This window comes from Ovis canadensis, chromosome 18 (assembly GCF_042477335.2).
Source record: "Ovis canadensis isolate MfBH-ARS-UI-01 breed Bighorn chromosome 18, ARS-UI_OviCan_v2, whole genome shotgun sequence".
NCBI classification, from domain to species: domain Eukaryota; kingdom Metazoa; phylum Chordata; class Mammalia; order Artiodactyla; family Bovidae; genus Ovis; species Ovis canadensis.
In genome coordinates this window covers 35,373,613-35,400,639 of record NC_091262.1, presented here as the reverse complement: position 1 = coordinate 35,400,639, position 27,027 = coordinate 35,373,613, and the positions used below count along the sequence as shown (strand labels likewise).

At 46.7% G+C, this 27,027-nt stretch overlaps 1 protein-coding gene, 2 long non-coding RNA genes and 1 other non-coding gene across 5 annotated transcripts in view; 2 read left to right on the top strand and 2 right to left on the bottom strand.

The window, feature by feature from the left end:
- The window catches only part of FSD2 (fibronectin type III and SPRY domain containing 2), a 45,873-nt gene extending 27,692 nt beyond the window's left edge, over window positions 1-18,181 (top strand). Inside the window, exons 8-15 of the mRNA XM_069560394.1 lie at window positions 126-247; window positions 3,206-3,361; window positions 5,904-6,038; window positions 6,779-6,929; window positions 8,970-9,103; window positions 10,186-10,318; window positions 13,442-13,618; window positions 15,789-18,181. Of these exons, the coding sequence (XP_069416495.1) occupies window positions 126-247; window positions 3,206-3,361; window positions 5,904-6,038; window positions 6,779-6,929; window positions 8,970-9,103; window positions 10,186-10,318; window positions 13,442-13,618; window positions 15,789-16,041 (1,261 nt within the window). The 3' untranslated portion in view covers window positions 16,042-18,181. The remainder of the gene's footprint in view (window positions 1-125; window positions 248-3,205; window positions 3,362-5,903; window positions 6,039-6,778; window positions 6,930-8,969; window positions 9,104-10,185; window positions 10,319-13,441; window positions 13,619-15,788) is intronic.
- Window positions 18,015-21,918, bottom strand: LOC138423949 (uncharacterized). Its single transcript, XR_011250535.1, has 3 exons — window positions 21,826-21,918; window positions 20,786-20,940; window positions 18,015-18,323 (listed from the first exon to the last, which is right to left on the bottom strand). It is a non-coding gene; the product is annotated as an uncharacterized lncRNA (long non-coding RNA).
- Window positions 19,149-19,275, bottom strand: LOC138424028 (small Cajal body-specific RNA 15). The gene has a single exon (XR_011250602.1). It is a non-coding gene; the product is annotated as a small Cajal body-specific RNA 15 (non-coding RNA).
- Window positions 21,919-21,944: 26 nt separating the features above from the next.
- Window positions 21,945-27,027, top strand: part of LOC138423940 (uncharacterized) — a 28,621-nt gene continuing 23,538 nt past the window's right edge. Inside the window, exon 1 of one of the 2 annotated variants that reach the window (XR_011250531.1) lies at window positions 21,945-22,065. This is a non-coding gene — a long non-coding RNA (uncharacterized lncRNA). The remainder of the gene's footprint in view (window positions 22,066-27,027) is intronic. The other variant, XR_011250532.1, reaches the window with a different exon arrangement.

The window sequence follows — 27,027 nt, the reverse complement described above, 5'->3', positions numbered from 1 at the left end:
GCAGCCAAAAACAAAATATTTATTTTAAAAAAGAGTTCAGTAAAGAGGCCCTCATTGCTGGTCGCTAGTGACCCTGGGGAAGAGTATCCCTCCATTCTTGTTAGTGTGTCTTTTTATACCGATAGACTCGGAAAATTCCTGAAAACAAAAACAGATGTGGAGATCTCAGCGCAGCCCGACTTTGAAGACCAGACCTTGGATTTCTCTGATGTGGAGGAGCTGATGGGCTCCATAAATACCATCCCAGGTGCGTGTCTCACCGGGGTGCATACCTGACACCAGTTTCTCTGAGCTTTGAGTTAAAAACTTTCATGGCTAAAAAAAAATCATAAAGATCTAGAAACAGGCATTTTCCCTCACCAGCTGCATGAGCTTCGTGTTTCTGTCTTTATGGCTTGTAAGGGTGAAAACAGAGGTTGACCTTCCTGGAATAAATATCCTCCATCCCTCTCCAGGGTGCCAGCATCTGGTCCCCATCAGCCTATCTTACTCCAAACAAGTATCCCGAATTTTATTTCCTTGAATGTTGTATTTATGTCCCTCTCAAGTGGTTGTTTTTAGCATAGGATTAAAAGATGTATTTTGGAATCCTATGGAGCTGGTGAGAATCCCAGCCCTGCTACTTCCTACCTGTGTGACCCTGGGAAACTCACCTAACCTCTCTGAGCCTTGGTTTCCCTGGTAAAATGGATATAACAATGACTCATGAGGACATGGTGAAAAATAAATGAGTAATGTATGTATATAGCATGTCATATGGTGTCAGGTAGCTCTTAAAAATCTTATTGTGAGGACTCATTTTTTAAGACTGATACTAGAATTTAATACCATCTTTCCTTTCTCATCCAGCAACACCCAGCAACATTTTGGAAAAATGTTTTATATTATCATTTTAGATTTTCCTTCTTCAAAAGACTTTTTTACAATCTTTTAAAAAATTAATTTTTGGCCATGCTGGGTCTCCATGGCTGCGTGCAGGCTTTCTGTAGTGGCAGCAGGCAGGGACTACTCTCTAGCTGCAGCGCACAGGCTTCTCGTTGCAGTGGCTTCTTTTGTGGAGCCCGGGCTCATGGGCTCTAGAGCATGGGCTTAGTAGTTGTGGCACATGGGCCTAGGTGCCCTACAGCATGTGCAATCTTCCCGGACCAGGGATCAAACCCGTGTCTCCTAAACTAACAAGCAGATTCACAACCACTGAACCACCAGGGAAGTCTAGGTTTTTCCTTTATACAAGAGATTTTTTTTTTAATAAAAATGAAATCATCCTGTTTTATAATCTGCTTTTTTTTCCTAGTGAAACATTTGTGATGAATATTATTTTGCACTGATAAATTTTTCTATGACATCATTTTAATAGCTCTATATTTAATCTGTATCCTTAATTCTCACTGATAAATTCTTCTGCAACATCATTTTAATGGCTGTATACCTTAATCCTCAACTGTTGGTGCTGAGATGCTTCTAGGTTTTTCATCCTTATAAACCATACTACAATGAATATCCTTCATTGGAGTCTTGGAGGCCATTCTTAGACTCCCTGGGTTGAGGGGAGATTTTGCTGAGCTGTGAAGTCCTTTAGATGATCTGAGGACGATATTGCCCAAATAATCAGACCGAGTCATTTGGAAGGAAAGGCACTATTGCCTAAGTCAGTGCTTGAGACACGTAGTGGTGGTTTCTTCTCACCTTCCTGTGTCCGGGTCCCAGGCAGACCATCAGCCCCCAGCCTGTATCCAGGGCCATCCCTCTTCTCACTGCCTCCCCGGAGGGGCCTCTTCTTTGCAGGGCATAACAGGGCATCTGCTGTGCATCCCAAGCTACATCACGTGGGGATACAGGTTCTTTCTCTTCTCACTTTTGTCATGTTAGGGGCCTTTCACCCCCTAACCAGCAAGGAAAAGCTGAGTACGTTCCATGAAGTCCTACCTGGTCTGAACAATTTCAGAATTTGAAAATAAGGATGTTCTTGAAAGCCCTGGATGGAAGGAGATGCTGCCATGGGTGAAGAATTACAGAAGACACACAAGGAATGTTTCTTGGATGTGTGTGGGGGTGGGGTAGGAAGAATTCTTAACCCACAGAGAAGAAAAGTATTAACTCAGTAGATGGACTCAAAAGAAGCTGGTTCTGGGGACTTCCCTTGTGAGCCAGTGGTTAAGAATCCGCCTTCCGGGGCTTCTCTGGTTGCTCAGCGGTCAAGAATCCGCCTGCCAATGCAAGAAGCACGAGTCCGATCCCTGGGTCAAGAAGATCCTGCATGTCACAGAGCAACTAAGCCCATGCACCACAGCTACTAAGCCCGTGCTCTAGAGCCCAGAATGCATGACTACTGAGCCCATGCACCACAGCTACTGAGCCCGTGCTCTGGAGCCCAGAATGCATGACTACTGAGCCCATGTGCTGCAGCTACTGAAGCCAGTGTGCCCCGGAGCCTGCGCTCCACAATAAGAGAAGCCCCTGCAATGAGAATGGCCTGAGCACCCGCCACAGCTAGGGGAAAGCCTGTGCTGCAACAAAGATCCAACACAGCCATAAGTAAATAATTTTAAAAATCCACCTCCAATGCAGAGGACACAAGTTTGATCCCTGGTCAGGGAACTAAGATCCCACGTGCATCCGGGCCACTAAGCCCAAGCACCACAACTTCTGAACTGCTGAGCCCATGTGTTCTGGAGCCTGCACACCACAACTAGAGAAGCCCCCATGGCAAAATGAAGACAGCGCAGTCCAAAAAAAAAAAAAGTTGGTTCTGAAAAAGCATAGTTTTTCCAAACCTAATCATCTCTCATCGTAATGAAATCACAATGAAGGAGCCAGTTGTTGCAGGCTGTTTCCCTCCTCTGTTCGCTGTAGGACTGAGGGTGGCGGTGCTGTGGTCCTGGCTGTCCTGCCTCTTTGGATGGCATGGTGGGGTCCAAGGACCCATCCCTCCCTAGGGCAGGACTTGCAAACACCCCAGCCTGAGCTGCTGTCAGCAACCCCGCTTCCCTCAGCTCGTGTTGGGGGAAGTAAGATGGACACAACCGGTTTTTACTGAGGCTCCTGGTTGGGAGGTCTGGCCTGCCACCCGGGCTGCCTCTCCCATCTCTGAAGCCCAAGGGATGCTTTGAGGGATGGATTGTCCTATAAAAGCGGCCGTTCCCATTGGTGCCTCTAAGTGAAGGCTCCTCACTTGTCTTTTTTTTCCTCCCTTTTCCTCTTTTAGCTCCTTCTGCTCCAGTGATAAACCCACAGGCCCCTAACTCAGCCACGGGTTCCTCAGTCCGAGTGTGCTGGAGCTTGTACTCCGATGACACTGTGGAGAGCTATCAGCTATCCTACCGGCCAGTGCAGGACGGCTCGCCTGGGAAGGAACAAACAGGTGAGGTCTGCCAGGAGCAGAAACAAGCTCCAGCATGGGCCCTGGGGAGGCGGTGATGGGGTGAATCTGCACACCTAGCTCCTTGCAGGATGGCTTGCAGGCAGGTGGGCATGGCAGGAAAGGCTCAGAAGGCAAGTTGAGGCCTTGCTGGGGAGAATCATAGGGCTCAGATACGTGGAGCGTATCCACAGCCATCAGATCGGGGTTGCCCTGGGGATGATGGGTCTCTGGCTGCACCATGTGCAAGACGCGTGGGGACACCCCTCCTCGAGGAGGCCCAGCAGGACTGGCTGGGTTCTAGCAGGTCCTGGCATGTAAGGGTGGCCGGGCTTTCCTGGAGGTCACCCTGTGTTGGGAGAACCTGGGGTGCGGGGGGGGGCAGTTAGTCTGCAGACCCCCAGGGGGCCAAGGAGGGCTCTGCAGCCTGGAAGGGCTGCTACTAATCTGACCCACACTCCTAGGTGGAAAGAACCTGGCCTCCACTGCATGCAGTCCTCAGCCCGTCCTCTTCCCAGGGCAGTAGAGCTGGCTGGCGCAGGGTTAGGGCTGAGGGAGATGCCCCCTCTTTGTAGATAAGTCAGTCTCCTGTTGAGAAGGGGATCAGACAGCAGAGGAGCTCCAGCTGAGCATCTGAAGGATCAGGGCCAGCCTGGCTGGGCCTGTTCTGTGTGCATGGGGTCAGAGCAAGACTGTGGGAAAGGGATTCAGAGATCTCCATCCTGTGGATGACCTAGAGAGAGATGAGCGGACACGCGGGGACACCACAGGTTATGGCAGAACCAGAATGAGAGTTGAGTCCGCAGGCTCCCTGCCTGGAGCTCCTCCCCTTGTGCCTATTTATGCAGATAGAAGGCTTCTGAGTGCCAGAGGTGAGGACGATTTGTCTGCCCAGGGATTAGGAAGGAATGGGAGTTCTTGAGAAAAGTAAGTTTAATCCACAATGAGGGAGAGAATAAGGACTAAAGAGGGAATGGGAGGGGAGACTGAGGACCAGAAAGTCAGATCTGATTCATAGTTTTTGCCACAAATCAGCCCTGTTGGCACCCTCTGCAGAAAATGCCATTGTTAGGGGGCTTTGTCCTGGTGATTGATAAAGATCTTTTTTGTGTGTGTTTTGATCACAATTTTTTTAATTTTTAAAGTCTTTATTGAGTTTGTTACAATATTGTTTCTGTTTCATGTTTTGGTTTTTTGGACACGAGGTATGTGGGATCGAACCTGTGCCCCCTGCACTGGAAGGCGAAGTCTTAACCACCAGACTGCTGGGGACGTCCCAGTAAAGATCTTTTCAATGAGCACTTTGTTATAAAGGAACTGATATCAGAGAGTGGGTTAATGACCTGTCACTGCCTTAAGAGTCTGGGCATGTTTAGAGGTGTATCAGTTAGCTTTTGCTGTGTAACAACACCCCCCCACACACACACACATATACCCAACATATAAGCTAAAATGACAAATTTTATGTTCATTCATTTGTTGCTAGGGGCAGGAGAGCAGTAGGGAATTAAGAGGTACAAACTACTATGTATAAAAGAAACTACAAGGCAATATTGTACAGCACAGGGAATATATACAGTATTTTATGATAACTTTAACTGGAATATGATCTATAGAAATATTGAATCACTGTGTTGTACACCTGAAACTAATATTGTAAATCAATGATACTTCCACTTTTTAAATTACATTTATTATTTATTATAATTCTGTGAATTGGATAGTTGTATTAGAAACTATATCCAATTCTATGAAATGGATAGAATTTGTTATAATTCTATGAACAAGACAGTTCTAGTCTGTGCCAGCTTGGGAGGGTCTGGACAGGCTAGGATGGCCTTGCTGTTACGTCTAGGGCATCAGCTGCAATGCTGGGGGCCTCTGTTCACATCATGATCACATTCTTCAGGAGGCTAGCCCAGGGTCGTTTCATGGAAATGGAAGCATTCCTGGCAGGAAGAGGACAAGGCACCCATGCTCCAGCACTGCCCAAACCTCTGCTTGCACCATGTTTGAAGTGATCCCGTTGGCCAAGAAAGTCACGTGGTTAAGCTCAGCTGCAATGGATAGTGGGAAAGACCAGTCCTCTCAATGGAAGGATCCGCAGAGTCTCATTGCAGCGGGGCACGCATACACAGCCGATGGGGATTGGTAGCCAGTTCTGTATCTACCTCAGGGAAAATAGATTATAGTGCAGTGAACTTGGAGCCAGTTGGCCTATTTGGGGGGTTGAATTCCATTTATTTATTTATGTTTGTGCTAGGTCTTTGTTGCCGTGCACAGGCTTTCTCTAGTTGCAGCGAGTGGGGCCTACTCTCTAGCTGTGGTGTGCAGGCTTCTCATTGTAGTGGCTTCTCTTGTTGTGGCTCAAGGGCTCTAGAGCACAGGCTCAGCAGTTGTGGCACATGAGCTGAGCTGCCCTGCAGCATGTGGAATCCACCCAGACCAGGGATCAAACTGGTGTCCCCTGCATTTGCAGGTAGATTCCTAACCACTGGACTACCAGGGAAGTTCTAAGCTTTAATTCCTATCATTTTTCCCCCAGAGGTTACAATGACCATCAAAGAAACATACTGCTCAGTGACAAACCTGTTGCCAAACACGCAGTATGAATTTTGGGTCACAGCTCAGAACAGGGCCGGCCTCAGCCCCACCAGTGAGCGTGCGGTGTACATGACAGGTAAGGGGCCACTTGTAGGACCTTCACTGAAGGGGACCCAGAAGTCTCAGCTGTCTTGATGGGGGCAGGGCTTTGATGTCACTTGGAAGGACTAGAATAGCTTGGCACTTCTTTCCTTTTATTTAATATGCCAAATCTGTATGCCTGATATGGCAGGGACATTTTTTCACAGTTGGTCTCAAAAGAAGATAAAGTACTGCCCTTGGACACAGTTTCACAGACACATTTGAACCATGCAGCCATCCTCCACTCCAGAGATATCTGCAAGTGATTCCCTGGTGTTCCTTTGGGCTGTTAGAATACTGCACATTGAATGGCTTATAAACAACAGAAATTTATTCCTCATGGTTCTGGAGGCTGGGAAGTACAAGATCAAGGTGCCAGCAGATTCAGTGTCTAGGGAAGACACTTCCTGGTTCAGAGTGGCCTTTTTGTTGCTGTGTCCTCCTATGATGGAACTGGGCAAGAGAGTTCATTGGGTTTCCTTGTATAATAAACCCCTTCAACTCTCAGTACCTAGGCACTTCTCGGAGACTCCAGTTATCATCACACTGAGGGATAGGTTTCAACATATGAGTTTGGAGGGGGACATGATTGTCTAGGCTGAAACACCTGGTTTGCCTTTTATTGCACTGAACCTCTTGCAGGAAGAGAGGGGTCGTGGTGTGTGCTGTGTTCTGGAGCACTAGGCTGGATGTGAACAGAAGGGTTGTTCCTCTCTCCGTTTCCCCTGCATTTAGCGCCTTGTCCCCCCATTATAAAAAGCAAAGAGATAAGGAGCTGCGAGGAGGCTGCGCTCATCTCCTGGGAGTCTGGAAACCTGAACCCTGTGGACTCATACACGGTGGAGCTGACCCAGGCAGAGACGCCGGGGGCCTCGGGTGTAACTGAGTGAGTCACAAGGGGTGTTGGCTAGGCACGAGAGGCCTCGACGCAGTGGCACAGCTTAGGAGAAGTGTGGCATCTGGAGAGAAAGTTAAACACAGGAACCTTGATTTTAGATTGCTTAGTTTCGTGAGGAGTAACTGGAATGTTGTGATTGAAGATAAATGACGGATGAGTAAAGAAGTGAATAAGTGGTAAACCTCAGGGTTGCTTTCTTAGTCCAACCAGGGTTTCCCGTTATTCATTCAACAAGTATTGAGTGTACAGATGGTGCCTGGGCACTGGTGACCCAGAGAGAAAAATTCCCCACCCTGACAGAGCTGACAGTCTGAGTTGGGGGAAATAGACAAAAACCAAGAAAACAAATGCTTAAAACACACAGTAGCGTGAAGGGAAAAGATATGCAATGAAACAGGGAATGCAGTGGAGGTGGAGGCTTACTGTGGAGAGAGTGGACATTTGAACTGAGACCAGATGGATGGGAAGGGAGGAGGCCTGAGAAGAGTGGATGCAGGCAAGGCCTGGCTCCTGGGCAGGAGTGAGCTTCCTGCACGGGAGGAACCCAGAAACCCACCTGGCTGGAACTTGAGGAGGAGAAAGAACCAAGAAAAGCAGAAATGAAAGAGAATTGAATTCAATGTACAAAGAACATTGTGTCCCTGGTGGTCAGCTGCCTAGAGGCTCACGTTCCCCTCTGGTTGGCAGAGATCTGGAGGAGTTTACAGCTGGAAGAGGGCTGGACTCAGGACCCACAAGGGCCTGCAGACCCCGCAAATCTACAGCTGTATACAGTGGGGGAATTATGGCTAGGCCTCTGGATTAGAGCCAGGCGGTCCAGAAGCTTGTGAAAGGCAGTCAAGTCCAGGGGCTGCCCTACTGTGCACCAACCCAGCTTTAGACAAATGGAGGAGGAGGGGTTGGTGTCAACTGTTAGGGAGACAGATTGTTCTACACTAAATTCAGGGCTTGGGACCTGGCCATCTGCCCCCGACACCCGCCCCCCCCCCACCCCCCATCCCCAGCCGATTTGTCCCAGGTAGGTTTCATGTGTCCACAACCACATCAGGGCTTGCTAACCTGGGTTATCTACTTCCAGGGATCCTCAGGAGCAGGGAAGGGAGTTCAGTGGTCTGACCCCCCGCCCCAAATGGTTTGGATTTCCTTTGCAACTTGTGCTGATACTTTAAACCTTTTTCACGGGGGGTCATCAGAAGGCTGGTCAGGGACCAAGGTGACCTGGGCAGTGCCTACTCTCCTAGTATAGATCTAATCATGGCATCCCTGAAGAAGACAAAATTCCTTCACTGGCTCTAGCCCCTTCCTGCCCACCAGCTCGCCCTCCCTCAACCACATGGGTTATATTTTATTAACAGCTCCTTCTGCTGTCTATGCTTCTTCCTGCCACAGGGCCTTTGCGCATGCTTCTTCTATGAACGAGAATCCTCTGTTCTCCTTCTTATCCATTTACCTCCCAGTCATTCTTCAGAGTTCAGCTCAAAAACACCTCTCAGCTAGTGTACCTTCCATAATACACCATCAGCTTGTCATGTTACCATCTTATGTTTCGTCCAGTGATGGCTTGAGAAATGCCTTTCTTCTAGACTGGAAGCTCTATGAGGGCAGCGGCTACATTCAGTTTCCCCCAGGGCCCCTCTATATCAGCTCTAGTCAGATTATTTGTTCATAAACACAGATGGAGAGCCTGCTCTGAGCCCAGCGCTGTGCTTAGCTTGTGGTACTTGGCCCCTGCCCTCGGAGAGGCTGTGGTCCTGTGGATTCAACTGCATGCACGCCCCACTGATACACCGTTAGACCCAGACTGAGTGCAGTGCTGGATGCCTGGGACACAGAGTGGGGAGCTTGGAGGGGCGAGAGCCACAGACAGAAAGGATACAAGAAAATGAGAAAAGGGGACCCGACTGGGAGGGAGCACTGAGGAGAGCCTCACTCCTGCCTGTGCCGCTGCTGGGGGTCAGCGGGGAGGGGCTGGTGCTTGGGTCTGTCTGCCCCGGCCCCTCGGTGATGCCAGCGCGCCTCCTCACCCAGGTCTGTTGTGGGCATCCCGACCTGCGAGTGCCTGGTGCAGCTGCAGCCCCGGCAGGACTACACCATCTGTGTGAGAGCCCTCAACGTGGGCGGCCCCAGTGCGAGGAGTGAGCCCGCTACCGTCCATACCACAGGTCTGTGCCCCCACCACACACTCACTGGACCCAAAGATACCCCTTCGTGGCAGACCCAGTGCTGCTGTGACTTCACTGGAAAAACTGATGAACGTTCACTAATGTGAACACATGGCAAATTAGGCTAGGAAGGGGCTCAGGGGCGATCAAAGCCCTGGGGGCCCACTTTACAGAAGGGGGCCACTGTACTTTTTCTGGCCGCACCACCCATCATGTGGGAACTTGGTTCCCCATCCGGACATGGAACCCATGCCCCCTGCACTGGAAGGTGTCTTAACCCAGGGGCTGCCAGGGAAATCCCCATTGTGTAACTCTTTTTTTTTTTTTTTTGATGTGCTTTGTTTTAACCATAATTCAGAGAAGGTTCTACGATCTCCTCCCTTCTCTCTCACTGCCCTCATTGAAAGTTGGATTTTGCTAACCTTTGTCAAATTGATCCCTAGTAATTCCCTCAATTCCTATTCCCCTTGGAAAGCAGATTAGAAATTCCTGTTCACCTGCAGGTATTTACAGCCTCCCAGTGAAGAGCGCAGCCACTGGAATCAGATGGGCTTGGGGTTTGGGGTTGTTGTTATTTTTATGTTTATTTTTATTTTTTTTGAAGTATTTATTTATTTGACTGCACTGGGTCTCAGTTATAACACATGGGGTCTAGTTCCCTGACCAGGGATGGAACCCAGGCCCCCTGCATTGGGAGCATGGAGTCTTAGCCACCAGGGACATCTCTGGGGTTCCAATTTGAGTTCTAGCATCTACAGCTGATGATAGGACCACCCTGCCCCTCTGTTTCCTCTTCTACAAAATGGAAATACTAACACCTGGATACTTGTAAGGTGTGAATGAGATAAGACTCAACAAACTGCTTTGCTCAGTACTAGACACCCAGTAACGCCCGACCCATGTAAACTGCCATCATTATTAGCATGAGGGGCATCACCAGGCAAGGTCCAGGCTCACCACTGTCATACAGGGAGCTAATGCTGGCCATGGGTGGTGAGGCCCGGCCTGTGTAGAGTGCAACGTGGAGAAAGCAGTGGAGTGATTGGCTTGGGGGGGTCTCCATGTGCCTCTCCCCCTTGCAGGCAGCTACTTCCCCCTGGACAAGCACACCTGCCATCCACGGCTGACTGTATCCGAAGATGGGCTCACGGTTGTGCGAAGCGAGAGGAGAGGCCCCCCTAGGGAGCCAGTCCCCAGCGATGCCCACTTTACCAGGTACTGTATCAGCACCTCACCCGAACAGTTCATGAACTCCACTGATACGTGCTGTTATCCGGGTACTGGTGGATTATGACTGATGCAGCCTTGAAAGGGGCCTCAGGCTCTGACTCCCAGAAATGAGGGAGAGCGAGGGGAGGAGGGGAGGCTAGGGAGGGGGAGTAGGGGTCTGACCAATGTCAGAAGGGGAGACATGGCTTCTGAGTGGAGTCCCAGGCTCCCAGAGCAGTGTGAGAACAAGGACCCAGCCCCTCAGTGTGGAGCCCAGAGCTCTCTCTCCCACCGGGCAATGCTTTCTAACAAAACTCCTGGTAAAATACCAAAGCTGGTGGAAGGAATGATGATCATGCAAGCGCAAGACCTGAGGGAGGGGTGTCCATCAAAGATGCGCCCTGTCTGTCTGGATTGATGCTATTTTCAGAACTTAGTACTTAAGGTCAAAATGATGTATTAATACCTTGCTGCTGCTGCTGCTGCTAAGTCTCTTCAGTCGTGTCCGACTCTGTACGACCCCATAGACGGCAGCCCACCAGGCTCCCCCATCCCTGGGATTCTCCAGGCAAGGACACTGGAGTGGGTTGCCATTTCCTTCTCCAATGCATGAAAGTGAAAAGTGAAAGTGAAGTCACTCAGTTGTGTCCGACTCTCAGCGACCCCATGGACTGCAGCCTACCAGACTCCTCCATCCATGGGAGTTTCCAGGCAAGAGTACTGGAGTGGGGTGCCATTTATTAATACCTTGCATGCAGTGCTAAATTGCTTCAGTCATGTCCAACTCTGTGACGCTATGGACTGTAGCCCACCTCCTCTGTCCATGGTTCTTTACCACTGGTGCCACCTGGGAAGCCCCCATTTATACCTTACTTCTTTCCAAATACTTAAAGAAGACTTAAAATAGGGGCCAAGGAACTTCCCTGGCAGTGCAGTAGTTAAGACTGTGCCTTCTAGTGCAGGGAATGTGGGTTTGATCCCTTGTGGGGAAGCTAAGATACCACATGCCTCACTGCCCACCCCCCAAAAGAGGCAATATTGTAGCAAATTCAATAAAGACTTTTAAAGTGGTCCACATTAAAAAAAAATCTAAAAAAAGAGGGGGGGCAAATGTACCCTACTGAAATAGAAAAATCACAGCAGTGGATGAAAAAAAAAAAAGAACATGGCTTAACTTCAAGGGCTAATTTCTGTTTTTAAGATTAAATATTAAACACAGTTCTCAGCAACTTGGTAATCAGGATAGAAAGAATTAATGGTGGGCTGGTCTCAGAGTCAGGAGGATCTTCTAAGGAAGAAAGGACTTAAGCGGCCAGAGGGGCTGCCGATGAACAGCTGCATCTAGCCTCCCTGCCTGCGTCCTGGACTGTCTCGTAACTGTCTCTTCTCTGACGCTGGCTCCTGCTGGCCTTCTTACTGCATGTGTGTTACGCACCTACTGCCTGTCCCCTGGTGGCTCAGATGGTAAAGACCGCAGGAGACCCTGGTTCAATTCCTGGGTCGGGAAGACCCCTCGGAGAAGGGAATGGCTACCCACTGCAGTGTTCTTGCCTGGAGAATCCCACGGACAAAGGAGCTGGCGGGTTACAGTCCACGAGGTCACAGGGAGTTGGACACGACTGAGCGACCAGCACGCACGCCTGTGGCGGCTTGTGGCGGCAGAGCAGCACAGAGTACAGTGGAACCCAGCGTTACCCTTCCTTGCCTCCACCCATTCAGCGCGGGGTTGGCGGGGCAGAGAGGAACAAGAAGCAATCAAGTTCTTACCTGCGCTGAGAAACAAAATGAAACTGATCAAATCTGAAAGTGCTTACTGACTTTTTCCCAATAATTCTTGAGTTGGGCAGCCCCTAATCTAGCAGGTAGAAAGGAGGTCCAAGGAGCTGTACAGAATGAAAGACTTTTTCAGGTGGAAGGGATCAGGAACAAGGAAATTATATTTCCAGGCAAAAAAGGCAGGTTGGCTAAATGTCCACTGGCAGAGGAGTGCATAAAGAAGCTGTGGCCCATGCATACAAGAGAATACTACTCAGCCACTAGAAAGAATGGAATAATGCCATTCGCAACAACGTGGACGGATCTAGAGGTTGTCTTACTGAGGGAAGAGTCAGACAGAGGAGGAGAAATATCATATGACATCCCTTTTATGTGGAATCTAAAAAGAAATGACACAAAATTACAAAACAGAGACTCACAGACTGAGAGAACGAACTTATGGTTGTCAGGGGGTAAGGATGTGGGGAAGGGATAGTCAGGGAGTTTGGAATGCATGTGTATAGACTTCTATATTTAAGATGGATAATCAACAAGAACCTACTGTTATGCAGCAACCTGAATGGGAAGGGAGTTTGGGGGAGAATGGATACAGGTATATGTGTGGCTGAGTCCCTTCACTGTTCACCTGAAGCTATCACAACATTGTTTGTTAATTGGCTATACCCCAATACAAAATTTAAAAAAAAAAATTTTTTATTTTAAAAAGCAAGTTGGCTGTGGTAAGGTTACTTTCCTTTAGGAAAGGTCAGGGGTCTCTCAAGCATATTACCTAACTAGTGTTCTGATTGACTGGTTTAAAATTCCATTTAGGTGAAAGGTAAAACTGTAACTAAGTTGTTGCTTACTGGTGACATGGGGCTTGGCACACAGAACTCCAGTTTGGGCCTGTGGTCTTGTTCATTCAATATTTATTTATTTAGCTGCACTGAGCCTTAGTTGCAGCATGTGGACTGTTAGCTCCAGGGCAGGAATCAAACCTGGGCTCCCTGCATTGTGAGCACAGTCTTAACCACGGGACCACAAGGAAAGTCGTCAATCTCTTTCTTTTTTAAGGAACAAGTGAACCAAATCTTTTTGTTACTCTAAAAAGCCCGGTTGCCGAAAAAGCACACAGAGTGGGCTTGTCTCCTCCTCACCTGTGACCAGCAGTGTACTAACCTTCTTCTGATCTTCAGCATCGGGCAGCTGAGCTTTGAGAGCAAAGGTTGTGCCGCCTTACAAATGAGGCATTTGAACACCTGCCTCCACCCTTCCTGACCACTTACTGACTGACCCTAGCAGTTGGTGTCACTCACCTGCACAGCCAGGCGTGGGTCACCCCAAATGACACATACTTCTACTTTCTAAAATCAGGTGTGCTGCAGTCATGGGAAACCTAATTCCAGTCCGAGGGCGCCATTACTGGGAGGTAGAGGTGGATGAGTGTTTGGACTACACGGTGGGTGTGGCCTTTGAAGATGTCCCCAGACAAGAGGACCTGGGGGCAAACCGCCTCTCGTGGTGCATGAGGCACACATTTGCGTCATCAAGGTAAGGCGAAATCTGGGTACCTGAGATCAAAATGTACTTTGGTAGGAATAGAGGGAGAGGTTTTCACTGGTAATAACTAAGGTCCATGTTATGTTTTCTAAAATATGCTAAGATGTTTCAGGACTCATTTCCTGCCCCTTTCCCTAAAGTCCAGCTAGAAAGAGAAAGCAGCTCTGGGTACTTTTGATAAAATAGCTAAAATTTATGGAGCGCTTATTCTGTGTTAAGCATTGCTCAACAACCTTGCACATACTATCTCATTTGTCTCTCACAGCTGTATTGTCCCATTTACTTGTTTTGGCTGTGCCGGGCCTTCGCTGCTTCCTGGGCTTTTCACTAGTGGCACCGAGCAGGGGCTACTCTCCAGGGCAGTGTGGGCTTCTCATTGCGCTGGCTCCTCTTGCTGCGAGCGCAAGCTCTAGAGCATGTAGGCTCAGTAGTTGTGGCTCCTGGGCTCCAGAGCGCAGGCGTAATAGTTGTGGCACTCTTGGGCTTAGTTACTCTATGGCATGTGGGACTTTCCCAGACCAGGGAGGGAAACTGAGTTTCCTGCATTGACAGGCGGATTCTTTACACAGAGCCACTGCCAACATGGATTCAGGGCTTGGATTCAAACCCAGGCAGTCTGGCTCCAAAGACAGCATTCTTTACCACTAAGTGATTGGTTTTACATTTATGTTCAACTTCAGTGTTACTAAATGAAGTTTGACTTGAAGTCCCAAGTCCAACTTTTTTGGTAGATGTGGGCAGAAGCTTAATGGTTATGATTAATTCTGGTTTGCTTCTGCTGCTAAAAGCATTCTGTCCTCTAATGGAGGAAAATCCACAAGGCCCAGGCCAACAGACACTTCGACTCAGAAGGCCATTGAGTGCAACCTCCCTCCATCTCAAAAATTGCAAAAAATTTTATCACCTCACTCTCCCAGTATCGTGTGTACTATGGGGCCTCTGACCCTCAACTTGCTGAAACCTATTAATGTTTCACACAGTGAAACCTCGATCATGGTTAGTTAAATGTTGCCATGCCCGAGCAAAGGTGAGACCAGCCTTCCTCCTGTAAGGTATTAGGACTAAAATGTGCTCTAAAATGCACTCTGCTAGACCTCAGATCCAGTTTGGAGAATGCAAGAGACACCGTGCACTGAGCCACACACTGTTTTTTAATATTCTGCCTGAAGTAAGACTAAAAAGCAGTCTCCTTAGTTAAGAACAAGGGGCATAAAGGAAGAGTGGGCATCTGTGTGGAGTGGGAGGGGTAAGGCTAAAAGAAGGGCGGGAACACCCAACAGAGTAGGACAGGAAGGGTAAAAAGCTGAACGCTGGAGCAGGCTTGAAGGATGTGGTTCCACCTTGGAAAGATGTCGGTGTCGGGGTGTGTGTGTGTTCACAGTGGAGGACTTGCACTTTTTGACTCAGTCTTAGACTCTGTAGGTAGTGGGAGGGAAAAGTAGAGGGTGACTGCTCAGTTGAGAAAAAATAAGGTGAACTGGGATGGAAATGGGCTGGTTTGCTCCAGCATGTTCTGAAGTGTTCACCTCAACTGTGTGGACCCCCATGCCGGCACACAGAGCTCTTCACGCGTCCATAGTGGGGCAGCGTTAGGCAATTCCCTTGGTGGCATTTGGCTTCAGCCATTTCCAAAGCACACAGGAGAGGCAACCTCCCTTCATGGTGCAACCCTCCCCCGGCAGGAGACGGTGCAACTGCATACAGTACTGAGTGGTGACAGCCCCCAGGTGCCCCACTTGGTTTGAAAGTTTAAGAACGGGATGCCTCACAATAACGTGCAGATTATACAAAAAGGCCCCGTTTACTGCATGAAAGATCATGAAGTTCCCTGTTTCAAATGTCTTTTATTTCAGGGGATTTACACATCTGAACCTTGAAATCCACATTTTTAAACATATGATTTCTATACAAATTTTGATGCAGTATGAGTTTATGACAGTGTGTGTTAAGTTTTCTAGGTTAAGTGGCTGCTCAAAAAGTTTTGAAACGAAAGTTTCTTAGGACAAAGAGATATATAGTTTTAGAAATGGCCTGTTACTTTGATAGTCATTTAATGATAGAAAATAATATAATCAAAGGAGTATTTGAAAATTGAAATGTTCTGTAAATAGCTCATCCACAGAGTTTCTGAAGCTTTGCTATATCAACATTTAATCTTCAGGCATAAGTATGAATTTCTACACAACAAGACGACTCCAGACATAAGAATAACGGTTCCCCCAAAGAAGATTGGTATTCTGTTAGACTATGAAAATGCAAAGTTGTCATTTTTCAATGTGGACATTTCCCAGCATCTGTATACATTCAGCTGTCAGCTTCACCAGTTTGTGCACCCCTGTTTTTCCCTGGAAAAACCTGGCTGCCTGAAGATACACAATGGCATTTCGATGCCAAAGCACGTCACTTTCTATTAGCCCACTCTGCTTGTCTCTCTCCCGTGCCTACCCCTCTCCCAGCCACTCACGCCTCAGCTGCCTGAACTGGGCATTCAATTCACCTGACTTGGATCCTGTGCACTGCCACCTGTGTGAGGCTGTTACTCAGTTCTAGTCCCTGGATCTAAAATGAAGGCTCAAACTAAACTCAAAGGTACTTAAGGCTGTCAAACTGCATTGGTCTATTTGTGTATATACAAAGTATCTCAGTCCCCAAGGCCTGCGGAGCTTGGGGGAGGATGAGGGAAGATTCATGTTAGTGGCTCTGGCTGCCCCAGCACTTGTGACATTTCATTAGTTGGCCAAGAACTGGCTTCAGGCAAGAGGCCATTGGCAGAGAGAACCAGGGAAGCCGTATCTCTTCTCAGCAGCGTTCTCGTTTTCCCAGTGGTCAGTGGCAGTCTGGAGGATGAGGTTTCTCCCATCAAGTACTTTCTAAAAACCCGTTCCTCTCCTTCACGGTATTTATGCCCTCTAATTTTGAAGTGACCTCTGTAATGCCTGATTCCACAAAGGCAAGACAGTGTCTGTCTTGTTCAGCACTTAGTCCCTGAAGCTGAGACGTGCACACTGAGTATCTGTTGAATAAAAGAGCATCTTTTTCATCTACCAACCGCTCTTCAGCCTATCACTGATCTACACGTGAGGGACAGCAGGGCTCATTCAAGCTGCGGCAAAAGACCTACGACGAGGAGATGGAGGGGAGGCAGTGTGACATGAGGGGCACCTGGGGCTTGGTGGCCAGGTCGGTAAAGACGCAACATCCCGCGCTTCCTGGTGTCACACACAAATACTAAATGTGTTGCTTTCACTGTGTACATGTTGGGGACATGGTGTGGGGCCAGGGGGCCCTCGTAGGTCTGGTCGAGATAGACACCAGTAGTTGCAACTGATTCTAGGAACTGACCTATAAGGTAAAGAGAACCATATCTGAAATTGGAAGCCTCGAGTTTGATTGCTGTGTTATAGCCACTTTGCTTTAGGCCCTAGAAAAGTCACACTATCTCCCTGAGCTTGTTTCCCTTTGAACTAAGAGAAAAATAACACTTATGTGCGTGCATGCATGCCAAGTCACTTCACTCATGACTGACTCTGTGCAACCCCATGGGCTGTAGCCCACCAGGCTCCTCTGTGATTCTCCAGGCAAGAATACTGGAGTGGGGTGCCATTTTCTCCTCCAGGGGATCTTCCCGACCAGGGCTCAAACCCACGTCTCCTTCATTGGCAGGCGGGTTCTCTACCACTAGCACCACCTGGGGAGCCCCTTGTCGTAGAGATTTAATGACAGACATGAGAATGCAGAACCATGTATGACAGAGAGCAGATGCACAACAGTCTTTTAGGAGAAAACATCAGCCCGCCAAGTGCAGAGCTGAGCGCTGTGGGGAGAGGGGGTCTCCAGCCAGCAGCTTCAGGGCCTCCTGCCTCGCTGCTCTCCTGCATTCTGAGAGGTCCACGCCCAGCCCTCTCGGCTGCATTTCTGGTTTGGTTCTTGAGTTCGTTTCCGGTGCCAGTTCTCAGAGACAATTTAGTATCATGTCCTGTGGGTGATTCTACCTGGGTCCCATCACTTAGGGTTTTGCGTTAACTAAAAAATCTTTCATGCTTCCCAGTACATGCTGAGTCTGACACAAGGAACCCCTCTTATCTCCTATCTCAAAACCCTGCCGATTCATATAAATAAGAAGTCACATTCTTAAACTCACAACCCAACGTGACAATCTTAAAGCTCCTTACACAACACATCTCTGCCCTACCCTGAAATAAGGAAGTAGCACAGAGATGGCTCAAGTTGCAATTAAAATATGTGTGTGTGTGTATTCAAAAATGGTCTCAGCTACTAAAAAACTACCAAGTAGGAAGTTGGACCTCACAGATCAAGTAAGTTTGAATGCAGGGTTCTTTCAGGCTTTATTTCACATATAAGATAAAATGGATAAAAACTAGGCACGTTTAAGGTTTTAATAAGATTTTATTTTGATCAAGAAAAAATGGTCTACAATTAGCTTTTGACATTTAAAATCCACTTAAACAAGGCAGATGACCAACTTCAAGTATCACAATTACTCAGCATAAAGAAACTTTAACATGTTTCTCATCTTCTACAAGGAAAACAAAATGTCTAGAAAAGAACCAAAACTTTTGTTTTCTGTAAAATATTCTAATTCTTTAAAATGCCAAGAACTATCTACTGAAACTACATTTCAACAAGGGGCAGGATTTACCTCAAGGCCATGTTCACCTGCAACCTGCTGATAAATCTGTTAAAAAACAAAACAGAAAAAGATTAAAAAAAAAAAAAAAATCAGACCACTGTAGCCACCATCCTTTATAATGGGCAATTAAGACAAAAAGTATCAAAATCTGTTCTTTTCTTAGCTTTACCTATATAACTCTTTACCTATATCACCAAATAACTCCTGAGCAATTAACATAAGCTTTGGCTTCCCCACCTTAACAAAGGGGAAAGGGAATATGTAAAACCGCCATAGAATCCTGGTGTAGACTAACAGGGGTTCAGAGATTTAGAACACTCAGAACCTAAGGCACCCTTGTTAGATGAGATTGCGAAGTTGGTTAGAGACTTGGGATATAAAATGACACCGGTTTCTAGTAAAACTGAATCGCCTTTTCTTTGGAGAAGTATTATGTTTAATAACTGACTTCCTGTTGATTCAAACAACAGTTTGCAAGCACTTGTACACATCCAATAAAATATTTCTGAAGCTTGTGCTTGGTCATCAGTCTGCTCTTTCCATCTTCCAGCACGTGTGAAAACCTTACATGGCTCACACACTGACAGCTGCCCCCAGCATGATTCACCATGACGCAGCATTCTGTAAACACTATACTGGTCTCCATCCAGGGAAGTTTAGCCATCTGGAGACTTCCTCGACGCTCTGAAGCCTGCACTACAGGAAGGTCCTCTCCTCCGCTTTCCTAACCAACCTCTCCAATTTCCAATCGCTCTCCTATCAATTAAAGAGTAAGAGTCTCATAGGCTCACTAAGTCTCTCTTCACCCTCACTCATCTCTGTATTTACTACTCCTATTTTCTACAGGAAGATGATGCAAACTGTTATCATTGCTGTTGGTAGATAAGTAGGTCTTGAATTCATTTTGCACACAAGACCTGTTCTATCTACCTTTTCATTTAGGAGGCTAAAAGCAGAGTCAGCTTGACTTCAAGGACTCTATTTTGTTAGTCTCCAGAAGAGCATGACAAGTCCAGCTTTTAGACCACTGTCTTCTAGCATGTCAAGACACTGAGGGAATGGTCATTGATTGCTTTTATAACTTAAAGCTTTAAGAGATTTGAACTCTTACATATGCTTCCTTCACAGCAACCAATGGCTAATGAACCTAAATGCAAGATAACACTTTGTGATTTGGAAAGAGTCCATCAGTCAGGATCTTTTCTGTCAATTAGGAAGTCTCTTGCAAGGAGCATTAACCATGAGCAGGGCACAACTATGCCCCAAGTCAGTAAAATGCTCCCAAATATTTTAGAAATGCTACTAAACAGTTCACGTCTTACTACTACAGAGCTTCTTTTCTGCAATTCCCCAATCCCAGAAAAACACATTAAGCCCAACTTACTAATTGATTGCCTTTTTCTTCATTTTCCCCAGTTTGACAGATTCAGGGTTTTTTTGCTCTATTTCCACCTCACTCAAATCCTGGTGGAATTAAACTGGCATTTATGTGAGCTATGCAAATTCAATTTAACAGCTTGCAGCTGATTAAAACAACATGCAGTCACCCAGACAGAGCCAACAAAAATGTTTTTGTAGTATGAACTTGGATTCTAATCTTGCTGTCTCCCCTGTGCTCATTCCTAAGCTTAAATGTGGGGATCTCTTCTTTGAAAGCCGAAGAATTGATACTTTTGAACTTTGGTGTTGGAGAAGACTCTTGACAGTCCCTTGGACTGCAAGGAGGTCCAACCAGTCCATCCTAAAGGAAATCAGTCTTGGGTGTTCATTGGAAGCACTGATGCTAAAGATGAAACTCTAATACTTTGGCCACCTCATGCGAAGAGTTGATTCATTGGAAAAGACCCTGATGCTGGGAGGGATTGGGGGCAGGAGAAGGGGACAACAGAGGATGAGATGGCTGGATGGCATCACCGACTTGATGGACATGACTTTGAGTGAACTCCAGGAGTTGGTGATGGACAGGGAGGCCTGGCATGCTGCGATTCATGGGGTCGCAAAGAGTCGGACACGACTGAGCGACTGAACTGAACTAAATGTCCTTATATTCAAAAAGACTGAACTGGAGACAAGAATATAATCCACTCACTGGGAAAGAAGCCAACAAACAAATTGAGGTTTCCTAGCTATGCATTTAAACAAAGCAGGAGCTTAGTTTTTACACATGAATTTACTGAGTACATACATTACTTCTTGGTAAAACCATCCTATTATTCTGCCACTAAGAAGGATTTCTACCCATCCAGTTAAGGGGGAGGGAGCAGTGAGAGAAGGAAAACAAGAGACGCAAGATCCAAAAATAAGACTAACGCTCTGGGGAAAACACCTGACAGTGTCTTATGTACAATTTATAATTCAGCCACAGATTCCTGGAAATCTGGAATGACCACCCCCACCCCCACCCCCATTCCCTGTCCACCTGTATAAATGCCTGTATAAAAGTCGCTTCTTAGAAGCACTGCCTAATTTCTCCCTCTCTCAGGCTGATTTAAGTGCCACACACTCACCTCCTTCAGAATACTTAAGTGGCTATACTGCCACCATGACCTACGTCTACTCCGCTTGACTGTAAGTCAATCAAAGGCAAGAACTGTGCCTTCATAATTTCTGAATGATCAAATCATGGAAACAACGGTGTTCTGCTTTCAAAGTGCTCATATACCTGAAAAAAAAAAGGGGGGAGAGACATCAAATTGTCTTCCAAAATTACAAGCCTCTTTATTAGAAAGTGGGTTTTAAATTTCTGCATACAGGCAGGAACAGGGAGAGGGATTCTCAACCTTTCTCCTGTCCCAGTATACCTTGGATGGATTCATATTGCACCTAAATGTACACCACCTCCCTCTTCATTCCTGCTCACTTTTTCTCCCAAAGACTTGTTTAGCAATCCAAAGAGACAGCACTGTGTGGAGAAAAGAATTCTGGGTTGGAAATGAAACCTCACTTCTAGTTTGTCTCACTAACAACCTGTGTTACTTTCAGTCGGCCTCCTCTCAGAGACTATGCTTGAATCTAAGATGAAAGGAGGGGTATGACCTAGACGATCCTGTTCCACCTCTAATACCAAATGATGACGCTGCTGGCCAACTCGGGAAGCTTAAAAATGGCCATCTGTGAGTGTACTTTTTCAAATTAATGCAACAGGCGCTGCTACCGGGAAGGAATCACCGACTCAGAAAGGCAGGGTTCGTATAGACTTTCACGTTACATGACTTACGCAACACAGATCTCGCCCCCGTGAAATTACACCTACTTAAGTCTTTTCTTAAACTTCATTCTGGGTGTGGATTTCTCCCTTCCATATCTATCCTCACGACTTTTCCGTGAGCTATCAAGCTCGTTTTTCAGACGAGGTCGAAAGAGCTGAGGACAATGAGTTAGTAAAGAGACCTCGGTCGCTGGTGGCCTGACCCGGCGACAGATACACCGACCCCTCATCTCTAACTCCGGTTCCCTGCCGCATCCCTTGACGGCGATGCTACAGACAGCCTGCCTACAAGGTACCTGCAGTCATCCGCCCCGCCGAGTGGCCAGAGATCAGCCTTACCTTACGCAACACAAGGAGCCGACTTCCCGGTGTCCGATGTCGGTGGCAACTCCCTTCTCCTTCCTGCAGAAAAGAGCTCCTTCCGGTTTCCGGGGCGCCTGGAGGAAGTCCCACCCCACGCGACAGCGTGAGGCGGTGCGTCGCGTAGAGGCGCCGTGCGCAGGCGCGGAGAATTAAGCTTGTGATACCGTAGGAGGTATGCTCTCCGCTGGGTAGTACAGACCGGAGGAACGCTGGACGGTGGGTTGTTGCTGGGTCCACGGCCGTGGGGAGAAGCCCGGGAGCCATTGAGCTGGGTTTGGGAGAGCGACGTGGAGACGCCATCTTCTCAGAAAATAACCCCCTTCTCCAACAGGGGTCCTCCGTGTTTCTCGCTTTGCTCCACTTGCCCCATGCTGTATGTAGTTTCTCACTGTGTTTCGGCTTTCCGTGTGGTCCCATATCTTGCTTCAGTAATGCTGAGTGTTGGCTGTGCATCTCGCAGCAGTTAGTTCATAAATGCCTGGTAATTCTTGGCCAGTAGGACTGCTGAAGCTCAACTCATTGCTTTACCAGCGACGGGATTGAGCGCCTACGTAGTACTGGAGCGGTCTGTGGGTAAAGGCACTCTTGGGGCCGGGAACGTAAATTAGAAGTTAAAGTTACTGTTGTCTTAGTTTCCTAGGGCTGTCATAAAGAAATAACACATTGGGTGGCTTAAAGCAACATATTCCTTTTCTCACAGTTCTGGAGGCTGGAAGCCAGAAAGACTAAAGGTGTCAACAAGATCATGTTTCCTCTGAGACACTGGGTAAACCCCCTCCCCACTTGCCTCTTGGTAGTTTCTGGTTCAGTTCAGTACAGTCGCTCAGTCGTGTCTGACTCTTTGCGACCCCATGGACTGCAGCACGCCAGGCCTCCCTGTCCATCACCAACTACCATAGCTTACTCAAACTCATGTCCATTGAGTCAGTGGTGATGCCATGCAACCATCTCCTCTGTTGTCCCCTTCTCCCACCTTCAATCTCTCCCAGCATCAGGGTCTTTTCCAGTGAGTCAGTTCTTTGCATCAGGTGGCAAAAGTATTGGAGCTGCAGCACCAGTCCTTCCAATGAATATTCAAGACTGATATCCTTCAGAATGGACTGGCTGGATCTCCTTGCAGTCCAAGGGACTCTCAATCAAGAGTCTTCTCCAACACCACAGTTCAAAAGCAGCAATTCTTCGAGGCTCAGCTTTCTTTATGGTCCAGCTATCACATCCTTACATGACTACTGGAAGAACCGTAGCTTTGACTAGACCAACCTTTGTTGGCAAAGTAATGTCTCTGCTTTTTAACATACCGTCTAGGTTGGTCATACCTTTTCGTCCAAGGAGCAAGCGTCTTTTAATTTCATGGCTGAAGTATCCATCTGCTTTTATTTTGGAGCCCAAGAAAATAAAGTCTGCCACTGTTTCCATTGTTTCCCCATGTATTTGCCATGAAGTGATGGGACTGAATGCCATGATCTTTGTTTTTGAATGTTGAGTTTTAAGCCAGCTTTTTTGCTCTCCTTTTTCACTTAATCAGGAGGCTCTTTAGTTGCTCTTCACTTTCTGCCCAAAGAGTGGTGTCATCTGCATATCTGAGGTTATTGATATTTCTCCTGGCAATCTTGATTCCAGCTTGTGCTTCATGCAGCTGGACATTTCACATGATGTACTCTGTATATAAGTTAAACAAGCAGGATGACAGTTTACAGCCTTGTGGTATTCCTTTCCCAACTTGGAACCAGTCCGTTGTTGCATGTACGGTTCTAACTGTTGCTTCTTGACCTGCATACAGATTTCTCAGGAGGCAGGTAAGGTGGTCTGGTATTCCCATCTCTTGAAGAATTTTCCGCAGTTTGTTGTGATCCACTCAAAGACTTTGGTGTAGTCAATAAAGCAGAAGTAGATGGTTTTTTGGAATTCTCTTGCTTTTTTTATGATCCAGCAGATGTTGGCAATTTGATCTCTGGTTCCTTTGCCTTTTCTAAATCCAGCTTGGACATGTGGAAGTTCATGGTTCATGTACTGTTGAAGCATAGGTCGGAGCATTTTGAGCATTACTTTGCTGGTGCGTGAGATGAGTGCAGTCGTGCAGTAGTTTGAACATTCTTTGGTATGGCCTTTCTTTGGGATTGGAATGAAAACTGACCTTCTTCAGTCCTGTGGCTACTGCTGCGTTTTCCAAATTTGCTGCCATACTGAGTGCAGCACTTTAGCCACAGCATCTTTTAGGATTTGAAAGAGCTCAGCTGGAATTCCATCACCTCTGCTAGCTTTGTTCATATTGATGCTTCCTAAGGCCAATCTGACTTCACGTTCCAGGATGTATGGCTCTAGGTGAGTGATCACACTATCACTCTGGGTCACGAAGATCTTTTTTGTGTAGTTCTTCTGTGTATTCTTGCCACCTCTTCTTAATATCTTCTGCTTCTGTTAGGTCCCTACCATTGCTGTCCTTTATTGAGCCCATCTTTGCATGAAATGTTCCCTTGGTGTCTCTTAATTTTCTTGAAGAGATCTCTAGTCTTTCCCATGCTTTGTTTTCCTCTATTTCTTTGCGTTGGCTTTTTTAAATCCCTCCTTGCTATTCTTTGAAACTCTGTATTCAGATGGATATATCTTTCCTTTTTTACTCGCCTTTTGTTTCTCTTCTTTTCTCAGCTATTTGTAAGGCCTCCTCAGACAACCAGTTTGCCTTTTTGCATTTCTTTTTCATGGGAATGGTTTTGATCACTGCCTCATGTATAATATCAAAAACCTGCACCCATAGTTCTTGAGGCACTCTGTCTATCAGATCGAATCCCTTGAATCTATTTGTCACTTCCACTGTATGATCGTAAGGGATTTGATTTAGGTCATACCTGAGTGGTCTAGTGGTTTCCACTACTTTCTTCAATTTAAGTCTGAATTTGGCAATAAGGAGTTCATGATCAGAGCTACAGTCATTTCCTCGTCTTGTTTTTGCTGACTGTATAGAGTTTCTCCATCTTTGGCTGCAAAGAATATAATCAATCTGATTTCAGTATTGACCATTTGGTGATGTCCATTTGTAGAGTCATCTTTTGTGTTGTTGGAAGAGGGCGTTTGCCATGACCAGTGCCTTCTCTTGGCAAAACTCTGTTAGCCTTTGCCCTGCTTCATTTTGTACTCCAAGGCCAAAGTTGCCTGTACTCCAGGTATCTCTTGACTTCCTGCTTTTGCATTCCAGTCCCCTATGATAAAAAGGACATCTTTTTTGGGTGTTAGTTCTAGAAGGTCTTGTAGGTCTTTATAGAACTCTTCAACTTCAACTTCTTTGGCATTAGCAGTTGGGGCATAGACTTGGATAACTGTGATACTGAATGGTTTATCTTGGAAACGAACAGAGATCATTTTGTTGTTATTGAGACTGAACCCAAGTAATGCATTTTGAACTCCTTTGTTGACTGTGAAGGCTACTCCATTTCTTCTAAGGGATTGTTGCCCGCAGTAGTAGATATAATGGTCATCTGAATTAAATTCGTCCATTCCAGTCTCTTTTAGTTCATTGATTCCTAAAATGTCGATGTTCACCCTTGCCATCTCCTGTTTGAGCACTTCCAATTTACCTTGATTCATGGACCTAACATTCCAGGTTCCTATGCAGTATTATTCTTTATAGCATCAGACTTCCATCACCAGTTACAGCCACATCAAGGCGTTGTTTTTGCTTTGGCTCCATCTCTTCATTCTTTCTGGATCTATTTCTCAACTCTTCTCCAGTAGCATATTGTGCACCTACCAACCTCTGGAGTTCATCTTTCAGTGTCATATCTTTCTGTCTTTTCCTACTCTTCATGGGGTTCTCAAGGCAAGAATACTGAAGTGGTTTGCCACTCCCTTCCCCAGTTTCTGGTGCTGTCCAACAGTCCTTGATGTTCTATGCTTGTAGCTACTCCTTACTCCAGTCTCTTAACTCTGTTCTCCTTATGTTTCTTCTCTTAAAAGAAGGGATGTAGGGCCCGGCCTACTCCAGTATGACCTGAGTTTAACTTACTACATCTGCAGTGGCACTGATTCCAGATAAAGTCGCATTCTAAGGTCCAGGAAGGACATGAATGGGAGTCGGGGAGAGGATTTGACACTATCCAACCCAGAATAGCTGTCAAAGAACCTAAGAAGTAGGCAAGCCAAATACTGACGATCAACAGCTGTAGTACAAGTGAACTCAAATATATTTTAGTTGGATCTGAGAAGTTTTCATGGACACTGGGGCTTCCCAGGTGGCGCTAATGGTCAAGAACGCACTTGCCAGGACTTCCCTGGTGGCTCAGATGGTAAAGCGTCTGTCTACAATGTGAGAGACCTGGGTTCGATCCCTGGGTTGGGAAATTCCCTGGAGAAGGAAATGACAACCCACTCCAGTACTCTTGCCTTGAAAATCCCATGGACAGAGGCGCTTGGGGCAGGCTACTATCCATGGGGTCGCAAAGAGTTGGGCACGACTGAGCGACTTCACTTCAGTGCAGGAGATGTAAGAGACACAAGGTTTCATCCCTGGGTCGGGAAGACCGCCTGGAGGAGGACATGACAACCACTCCAGTATTCTTGCCTGGAAAACCTCATGGACAAAGGAGCCTGGCAGACTACAGTCCATAGGGTCACAAAGAGTCAGACACGAACGAAATGACTTAGCACACACACACAAACACACACACACACACTGAGGGGTGGGTAGAATTTGGATGTGTCATTTGTAGACCTTCACAGCGTGCTTGGCAAACAGACAGCACTGACAAGCACTGATTGAAATGTAAAAAGAAGTTAGGTTAAAGCAGGAGGGATCTTGAATGCAGGCTGAAGAGTTTGGAGTCTGCTCTGTATGTTAAAAGAGTAAATTGAAATGTTTCAGGATGTGGGGGTTGTGCTTTGAAGATTGATTAGTAACTTGAGCCAAACTTCTGTTTTGTTACTTACTCCAGTTTAAGGAGTATTAATCCCATCCTCTGATACCCTGTGCTTTTTCTTCCTGGTGGCCCTGCTCATGCCGTCCTTTATTTCTGAAATGCTGCTTTCAGGCCATGTGGTTTTCACTTGTTGATTTTTTTTTTTTTTTTTTTTTTGGTCATGGAAATTGTGCTGTGATATGAGGTGGGGAGGAGAGTTGTTCAACTTACTATTTTTTAAATTGAAGTATAGTTGATTTACAGTATTGTATTTCAGGTGTACAGAAAA